Source organism: Penaeus monodon, chromosome 8, assembly GCF_015228065.2.
Source record: "Penaeus monodon isolate SGIC_2016 chromosome 8, NSTDA_Pmon_1, whole genome shotgun sequence".
NCBI lineage: Eukaryota > Metazoa > Arthropoda > Malacostraca > Decapoda > Penaeidae > Penaeus > Penaeus monodon.
In genome coordinates this window covers 29,837,921-29,847,920 of record NC_051393.1, presented here as the reverse complement: position 1 = coordinate 29,847,920, position 10,000 = coordinate 29,837,921, and the positions used below count along the sequence as shown (strand labels likewise).

At 36.7% G+C, this 10,000-nt stretch overlaps 1 protein-coding gene across 3 annotated transcripts in view; it reads right to left on the bottom strand.

The window, feature by feature from the left end:
• Positions 1-2,986: 2,986 nt before the first annotated feature.
• LOC119576303 (CDK-activating kinase assembly factor MAT1-like) overlaps positions 2,987-10,000 on the bottom strand; it is a 15,361-nt gene continuing 8,347 nt past the window's right edge. For all 3 annotated transcript variants that reach the window (XM_037923914.1, XM_037923916.1, XM_037923915.1), the window contains 4 exons: positions 9,826-10,000; positions 8,986-9,121; positions 4,945-5,142; positions 2,987-3,605 (listed from right to left, as the gene is read on the bottom strand). The exon at positions 9,826-10,000 is cut by the window's right edge and continues 13 nt beyond it. In XM_037923914.1, the coding sequence (XP_037779842.1) occupies positions 3,387-3,605; positions 4,945-5,142; positions 8,986-9,121; positions 9,826-10,000 (728 nt within the window). In that variant the 3' untranslated portion in view covers positions 2,987-3,386. The remainder of the gene's footprint in view (positions 3,606-4,944; positions 5,143-8,985; positions 9,122-9,825) is intronic.

Sequence of the window (10,000 nt, the reverse complement as noted above, 5' to 3'; positions counted from 1 at the left end):
GGAATGGTCAGAGTTACCATACACTGGCAATGTAGGATTTGAACCAGGTCAGCAAGATTGTTAGGCGAGAACGCTACTACTACACCACAAAGTACACGAATATACGTGACGAGACCTAAAAGGGAAGTTATTTGGGAAGAAAACCACTCTGACTGTTGTGAGATTTTCATTGAACAAGCATATGAAACAATGTACTATAAATTCTCAGCTTTAACTGAAAAGGAATTATTGTTTGAGCAAAGTACTGGCAGTATGACACCCACGTCTCATGAGATGCCAGCATACTTCAGATTATATAGCAATAGCCAACACCTGCTGAACTAGCATTTGGACAACCACCTCAAACATCATGAATCCATGGGAAAGACAAGAAGAGAAGGGAGAGGACTCCCGAGAGAAGAGCAAAAGGTGGAAAGATGAAAATGGTTACAATGCAGGAACTTTCTAAAACATCAGTGATAGAGTTGTGGGGACGGGATCCATCACTTGTAACACATAACTCAATGGAAATATATAAGTATATCAATGATAAGTATGTTAGGTGACCAAAGGTATTAGGTATTTATGATTTTCTTTTGCGTATGCCTTTTTTTAGAAAGTGCAACTGCTCCCTTAGTTGTAGAAAGGTTTTCCTTTTTTTTACTCAGAATCTAGCTATGCAAGTACAAGTGAGATAGAAAGATGGAAAGAAAAAAGTGTGTGTATGTGTGTGTGAACGGATGTATGCATATTCTTCTGGTTATTTCACGCTCTGTGAAATGACTGCTCTTTTTGTGGAAGTCTGCCATTTTTTTTTTTTTTTTTGTCTACAAAAATTCTTTAATTTAAATATGTTAATGGTACTGGTAAGCTAGCTTCTCGACAAGAATGATAGCTTAGTATTTACTTCTATTAAGTACAAATAATCACCCCTGTTACCACTAATGATTAAAGTCCTGCGAGAGATTATCTTTACTTACCTATGAATCAGAGAGATTGAGAAGAAGACTGGAGTTCAGAACTATATTATGACTTTTTCACAAAGCAACTGAGGTTTACTTTGATTATTTAGCAGTTCTAGATATTCACACATCTGGGCAGTTGTTCACTAAGTTCATAGTAACTATTAGATTTTAGTTATGATTTGATAATAATATACAGATCTTTATTCCAACCAGAAAATAATATAATGCAATGTTTTTTTTTCTTGTTTGTGGATAGATCAAACCTCATTGTTCTATATAGTTAGCAAATAAATAATCATACCAATAAAATTTCCAAAGATTTTTTGTTCATCATCTTACTGAATACCTTTAAACTCATAAACTCCACTCCAGTTTAGATCAGCTATTTAATATAGCATTGTCTACCATACTGACATTCAAGAATTTTGAAACTATTGCATCCCTGTCACAAAATAAATTAACTATTTTTTAAAAAATACCCCAACTAAAGAGATAGAAGTGTACCTATAAGAAAAAGGGTTTAATTTAAAGAGCTGCCTGGAACAAGCAAAGCCACATAAGAGTGTAGCAACATATCCTGAGCAGCATATTCCCCATTTGTTCCTCATAAAAAGTTAATTGTAGTAATGGTGCACACTGCATCAAGGTGAGGAATGGCTAGTCTACCTCTCACTATGAAAAATAGACTTCACTGCTAGTACTATATAAACTTTTCCAATACCTTAACTGAACTTTACACAATCTGGTCTTGGTTCACTTCCCTGGTTATTTTAGCAACTGCAAAATGTTCTGTCATCTTAGAATGGACACAAAAATTTCAAAAGGCACTGCCTAATGTGTACCAAGAGGTAAATTGCTTATTGAGCAGGGAGGAGGGACATTATAGGAATCATCTGGTCTTTGAATATTCTGGTGCTATCATTGTATATACATGTCATGGTAATTTTGGTTGGAGTAAGGGGATATGCCCTTGATGCTAGATAAATAACACAATGTCCCTATGGGCAGCTTCTTGGTGCATAATAAATGTTAATCTAGTATTAAAGATCTCTGATGTGCATGCACAATGGTAGCATGCAGGATTAATTTTTAATTCGCCTCTGGACCAGGCTTTACTTTTGAGCTCAACTTTTAATCCTGCACATGCACAGAATGAGCTAGTTTACCCCACCAATCATGTATTGATACATAATGACATACATACATGTGAAAATTCATTACTACATATTTTTATTAGTTGTGGGATATTCAGACTGCAGATATATCTCTCAATAGTGAAATGGAAATCCTACAGACACAGTTATTGCAATGTTATTTCCCAGTTGGAAAAAACATTCCAACTAATGCAATATATTAATCAAATAAAGAAGAAAGCTTTTAATAACATCACAATTAAGTGTGATTGCCCCTGCAATCACACATGAGAAAGCTCTCAGAGAAAACTCAAGTGAATATAAATTAATGTTACGAGTGTCTTATTTTTGTGTGACGCCTTCATTTCAGTTGTCTATAAAATTTATAGGCTATTTGAAGCCATTTATATATTCTATTTGTACTGACAGATATATATTGGCATGATATAATACTAGGATATATGTGCACATATTTTTTTTCTCTGTAGCAAATGTTTTGTTATTAACATTATTATATGATATGAAACTTGTAGAGTGAATGCTAATTGCCTTTACACAGATACCTGCTTATTCATGTAAACAGCAGATTTATCGATAATGGTACTGCCTCGTGCACCTGGCAGTGTGTCTTGCATTTTCGGTGTAAGTACTTTGGATTTGGATTAAACTTTAATCCAGAATTAACTTTATAATGCTTACAGAAGACACATGATACATTTAGAGTGCAAGACAATTAGGGATAATGTACACACACATATATGTGTATCTATAGACTACATATACAGTGACATTTATCTATCTATATATTTAGATAGATAACAGCAACATATCTATATAGAGTGGAATATATATGAAATGGTAATTCCCTTGATAAAAGTTATTTATCAGTCAGGAAAATAAAACTTCCAATGAAAAATTATAATTTGTTATTGTTTTTTAGCCTCCAGTAAAGTAACATGGACAGCACTGATACAGAAGTTTACCCTTTTGTTTTCTCAAGTGCTCTATATTAATTCTTGTATGAAATTCATTGTTGCATGAAAGATACTGAGGTATATTGTATATTGTAATTGTATATTGTACACTTAACATCCAACCTGGCATGCGGATCATATTTTAACCGGGAAATAAATTTACCTAAAAGAAACGCAAAGTACGCAGTGTTTTCTTTGGCAGTTTTGTGGTTACTTTAAACCTCTCTGTAGACACTGCTTTCATAAATCATTTAAATAAATTGGAGGAATATCTGAAAGCCCCAACAGAAAATTATTGTTATACAAAATACCAGTTATATACTCATAATATCGTATTATACTTCTTGTTCTTTAGATCTAGGTATTAACATATGAGAACTCATAAAGTCCTGCAAAGCCCTGAGACAAGCATAGTGTTCTGTGTATCCTCCTGCGACCGCTGAAGGTGAAGCACGGCGGACGTGGTTAAGGTAGCCACCCGATTCCAGCTCATCCCAGGTGGGAGCTGGCAGTGAAGGTGGAAGATTTGGAGGCTCGTACTCATACTGTTGTTCCTGGAGAGGATATATAAGCTGGTTATACATTTGATATGGGGAATAAAGAAGGGATTTACACTGTTTATGATACCTTAATTTCCTCTTTCTACTTTGCTTTTGTAAAAGTAGCTTCCAAGACTATAGTTATATTTATGTAAGTAAATGATTTTAGTGATTGACATATGTAATATTTCTCACTGAAGGTTTGTTTCTCTTCTTCTTCTTTGCACTAAAAAAGAAAAGAAAAGAAAAGAAAAGAAGAAGAAAAAAAATTGGTTTGATCTATTTTTACAGATGCAGGATTAACCTTTCATTTCAAGTGCACAATTTGTCCCCAAACAAAACAAAGATCACACACACACAATCTCTCTCTCTCTCTCTCTCTCTCTCTCTCTCTCTCTTTCTCTTTCCCCCTCCTCTCTCTCTCTCTCTCTCTCTCTCTCATCTCTCTCTCTCTCTCTCTCTCTCTCTCTCTTCTCTCTCTCCTCTCCCTCCTTCCTCTCTCTCTCCTCTCTCTCTCTCTCTCTCTCTCTCTCTCCTCTCTCCTCTCCTCTCCTCTCTCTCTCTCTCCCCTCTCTCTCTCACTCTCTCTCTCTCTCTCCTCTTTCCCTCTCCTCTCTCTTCTCCCTCTCTCTCTCTCTCTCTCTCTTCTCCTCTCCTCTCTCTCTTCTCCTCCTCTCTCCTCTCTCTCTTCTTCCCTCTCCTCCTCTCTCTTCTCTCTCTCCTCTCTCTTCTCTCTCTCTCTCTCTCTCTTTCCCTCCCTCTCTCTCTCTCTCTCTCTCTCCTCTCTCTCTCTCTCTCCTCTCCTCCTCTCTCTCCTCTCCCTCTCTCTCCTCTCTCCCCTCTCCTCTCTCCCTCCTCTCTCTCTCTCTCTCCTCTCTCTCTTCCTCCTCTCCTTCTCTCTCTCTCTCTCTCTCTCTTCCCCTCCTCTCTCTCTCTCTCTCTCTTCTCCCTCTCTCTCTCTCTCTCTCTCTTCTCCCTCTCTCTCTCTCTCTCTCTCTCTCTCTCCCTCTCCTCTCTCTCTCTCTCTCTCTCTCTCTCTCTCTCTCTCTCTCTCTCATGCAGGCACGCACGCATGTGCGCGCACGCACGCACACAGACACACCCATGCACACAAATAAATTATAAACATATAACTTTATATGATGTCAAGTTTATATTTCTCATGTTCTTAATACAATAATTTTCACTGTCATACATGTGCTCACACTCACTTCTGTACCTCAAAATCTAATGAAGAGCAACATCCATCAAGTCCCTCCCACATTTCTTCACCTAAACAGGGACAGCTCTACATTTATCCCAGAGATCAAGGTGATTCATAAAGCTGAACTACGAGATAAGAGACATATCTAACCTTCTGAACTTTGATAGGAGCACTAATCCCTGCAAATCCAATCTTGACACCAGATGAAAATTCCTGTGCCATTATTTGTTGTCTTCTTAATATTTCTTTTTCTTTCTTCACCTGTTCTTCCTTCTGTTGTTCGACCTTCAAGCGTTCTGCATGAGACTGCACGATAAGGGACGCATCGCCATCTGATGCCATAAGGTCCTGTTTATAGTATAGAGAGTATGTTACTAAGTTATTAACAATATAATCATGTGAAATTTGCAGGACTCTTTTTGAGAAATAAAAAGGATTTTGGAAGTTGAAATAAGTATTTAGAAAGTGTTGAAAATTATTAATTAAAGTATTAATTAGTACTTGCTCCTAACAGAGGGTTAGCTGCAATACAAAGATTCCTTATATCATTTCAATACAAGCTATAGACTAAGAAAGAATTTATTTTAATCATTACTTGAGGAGAAAATAAGGAGAAAGGGTAATTTAAGGGAAAGCCAAAAAGAATTAAACAATTTTCAATTTCATCTTTGACTTTTTTGCTTGTCAGACTATTTTCATATGAACCACACATTGTATATAGTAAAAATTACCATGTGCTAAATGCACAAGTTTGTTTTAACTGCCAAATCAAAATCATATCAGTGTGAAAAACATAGCAAGAATGAAGAAAAATTTCAGTTCTTCTTTTGACTATAGACCCACACTGTCATCGAGTCAGCTGTTCGAGTCTTCTTTCATCAAACTTTTCTCTCAAATGCTTTATTTGCTTCAATACCAAAATTACATGATTTTGTTTTTAAAATATTCCCATAGTTTTCTTGTCTACTAACACTTGTTTTTGCTCTTAGTGATATTCTCATTGCTATTTTATCCATAATTTTCCTCTCATCTTTTTACATGACCATAATATCTTGGTTGGGCACAGAGAGGGCAGCAGGTTGTGGAAAGTCAGCAGCCAAAACGCCAACATTTCTGACACTGACAGAAATGTTTGGACTGGGCAGGCCTCTCAATAAATATCACTTTATGGGGGAAGTTATGTCTACAGAAGTTAATCTTTGCAATATTGGTGTAGGACTTTTGGAAGCCTGTGCTGTTCTAATTCTGCATCATAGTCAACAAGGCAGGCAAAGCAGGTCATTTTCACAATGACCAATTCTTGTTGTAGACAGGGCAATCAGTTGGGGAGATGTGAACAGTTATGGGACAAGTATTAAGTGAGGAGTGAGGCTAGGCAGTAATATATTTGCCAGTAAGTTAAGGCAGGGTAGATAATGCACAAGCTTGTGACAAGGTGTGAACAATTGAAATGGCTGCAGAAGGAAACTTTGCCTTTTTGTTTTTGGCTGCTCTGCCGGGTGGCAGCTTTTAGGGTGGGAGCACGCAAACATGTGTACAGTGACAGGACTTTATGCTTCCTATTTGCAAAGTTATTTCCTCTTTTTACACATAAGTGTTTTTGGCTTTTTTGCCATTTTCCAATATCCATATTTGCCATTTGATTTGTATCATCTAGATGGTAATAGACTTTTCTTTGCACAGACTCTATAAAATCTCTCTAGGTAGTCTGCAACTCAGTGCTAGAAACATAAAAATATCTAACTCTTTGTTATTTGTGTCATTTTAATTTTTTTTTTTCATAATTTTCAAATTTTTAAAATACAACTTGAGTCATTCAATTCTCAGCATTGTATGCCAGGAATACAATGCTGAGAATGGAAATGGTGTCCTCCATGGAGCCAGCATTCTTCCAGTCATGGCTCATGGACATTAGATTCCATACTTGTATACTGATAGGAATGAGTCTAATATACCTCCCAAGAGGTTTGTGCACTCATAGTGAGTCTTTCCCATCATGCTTGCTTCAGCCAAAACACTCATGATGGTAGGTTTGTTTCAACCTGCCTACAGCCAAGATTTTCCGATGATGGCATGTTCAAGTCACCTGATCCTTGAGCCAGATTTTTTCGTGATGTGATGGTTACGTTACCCGGATTGAAAGGTTTAAGAAGGGGCAGTAATACCAGAGTTCAGAGTTGTGATCAAAGGAGAGCCAGATGTTGGGGAACGGGTAGATTGTGGGGCAATGCCCTTAATAGGGGTGCAAAATCATAATTGGCCATGGGGGTGTAGCAGCATGTCCCTGCTACCTGAAGTTCAGCGTAGTTTCCCAGGTTGGGTCACATCAGGTCCACAGCCATGTCCACGCTCATTGGACAGTGGACTTCCCTCATTCCCTGCGCGCTTACACAGCGCTCGTGTACTTAAGCCGCAGAACCCGAAACAAGATCAGCATTCCCCGATCCTCCAGCAGAACCAGACAACAGCAGCAGCCCCACAAGGACTGCCCAGTCCTTGTGGTGTTGATCTCCGACTTCACCACCAACACCCAGCCGTACCTTTGGGCACTCACACCCACAACAAACACTCCTCCAAGAGATAAGACACCAGTAACCTCAAATAGTAGATGCGCAACCATCCATCTACTATAAGGGGAAGAGAAATGGTTCACTTCTCAGGGTTCCCATGAGGGGTAGGGGCTATATAACTAAACAGGAATACTGTGCCACTGATTGCAAATATGGTTGAGTTGTCGACTGAGGCCCAAATTGGGGAGATCTTCAATACTAGGCCTCAGTCTCCATCTCCTAAGCTCTCCCACAACAACAATGGGCATGGATTTGTGGGGGAACAAGCATGAAATTCCTCTCCACCAATGTCCCCATAGATGAAGGGTCATCAGCATCATGGCTGACAGTTAACAACTGCTATCCAAACATGACTTTATAAAATTCATGAAATGAACGTAGAAAGATTAGTGGTCTAACTATGGGTTTCCCACTAAGTACAGTTCTGGCCTGCTTCTTCATGGAAATGTTAGAAAAAGGCCATAACACAGATATCATCAGCAGGCATTCAACATGGTTATATGTGGGTGGTGTTGTCTACCAAAAAATTCAGTTCATTATGTAGGAAGATGAGTGTCTGAAGCTACCTTTCCATCAGGGTGAAGATGGCCAGCATTGCTCCGTTTTAAGAAAACCAACAAATAAATGTGACTATATACATTACTCCTCTGCACACAGTAGGATGATTAAGTTGGGAGTTATTATGGGCTTCTACCACAGGGTGCTAAGGATCTGTAGTTCATAACCTCAGCCATAATTCATTATGGCTGAGGATATATAATGAGGTTATATAATTAGTTCACTTATTAACCTGTTGGATTCAGGTGCCTTGTAGTCTGCACATGGATCAAAATCTGGCCAACAGGCTTACTTGAGTGGTAACTCTCCCAAATGTGTAGCCTGTAGGCCCAATGCACATGAACACTCATGCACAGTACCAAGATTTCTTGCCTACTATAAGCATTTATTTTTGTTTTTCTGATATATTCTACATATACACATACACATACATATACACATACACATACATATACACATACATATACACATACATACATATATATATATATATATATATATATATATATATATATATATATATATATATATATATATATATATATATATATATATATATATTATATCTGTCAATGCAGTTTTGCATTCTGAGGCAATGTTCCTAACTCATTCACTTTTGTTATTGCACTTTTGTTTCAAGAGATTAAACCACATTTCTCACAGATCCAGTAACTAATGCTCAAACAACACTTCAGGTGCAATGTGTTTTTTCCTCTAAAGAGTTAGCCACAATGGCCACTCAAAGTGGTTAGATATTATGGGACAGGCTTGTATTCTTTTGATATCATCCAATTTAAATTTCTATGTGTTCACTCACACCCGGAAATGAGTACATACCTCCATAAAAAAGTGAGGAAGTTATAACTAATTATCAATTAAATTATTGAAATAAATATGATTCTTATGTCATCAACAAATTAATACAATAAAAAAAAAGAACAAGAATAAGTGAAAAGGAATGAAGGAATAAAGATAAAGAAAGAAAAATGAAAATGAACAAGAAACTTTGTGTCCTCAATACATTAATATGCACTTGAACCAAAGTAAACAATAACTCTGTCACCTGTAGAAGAGAGGTCTTGTTGCGTTCTCGAGATATTTTCGATCTTTCATTCTCCTCTTCCTGCCACTTCTTTCTTTCCATTTCTCTCATTATGTCTGCATCAATCTGCTTGTCTATTTCTTCCAGCTCCTTACTCCTGTTGGTATTATTATCAATATGAAAATGGAGTTCAAAAGGCATGACAGAGTAAGATATTTTAAATACTTGTGAATTGCCTCAAATGAAATGCAACTAAATTTTATCTTCTTGCATGCCTACTACATAACCAATAATTCTATTACCTCTCTATGAATAATAACTAACCATAATATCTCTCAATGAAAACATAACAAAATAACCAATAACACAAACTGCAACCAGCAAGCTACTATTTTTTTATGTTGTATCAAGAGTTCTACAAAGAAGCATTACACTTCATTATCCTCAGACTGCATTTGAAGGCTTGTGATACAGAGGTTGCAATTCAAATTGGAAAAGCAAGCAAGCAATATGCCTAAAATATATTTGATGAAAACTCTCTGAACTATTTATCAATTACTTGAAATAATACTAATCACAAAAATCTCACTCTGGATTTCAGTTTATAAAAGTTTTGGTATATTCACAAAATTTCTATCAATAAGAAACTGAATAACATGATTGGGTAGTACTACAGAGTACTTTTTCTTTTGAACTGATATGACATTTTAGAAACTTGTAAAACATAAACAAAAAAGTTTTTTGAGTAACTGAGCAATCTTTTGGCTTCCCATGCATGCATGAAGTAATTAGATTTTTGTGAAACATAAACAGAAGATTAAGTCTGTGGCGAAGAAATTTTTAAAAAATAAGCAACCATACTTCTTGGAATAATTTCTTCTGATTTCGTCTTTATTCATGCGTTCATAGTTCTCAATTTTCTTCTCCATTTCTAAGCGGTTAATATCATTTGTGATGTTAAAGACGATCTCTTCTATTTCTTCTAGATAAAGGTTCCACTCGTCTGCTGTTTCGAAATCTTCCTCTGATTTATTGT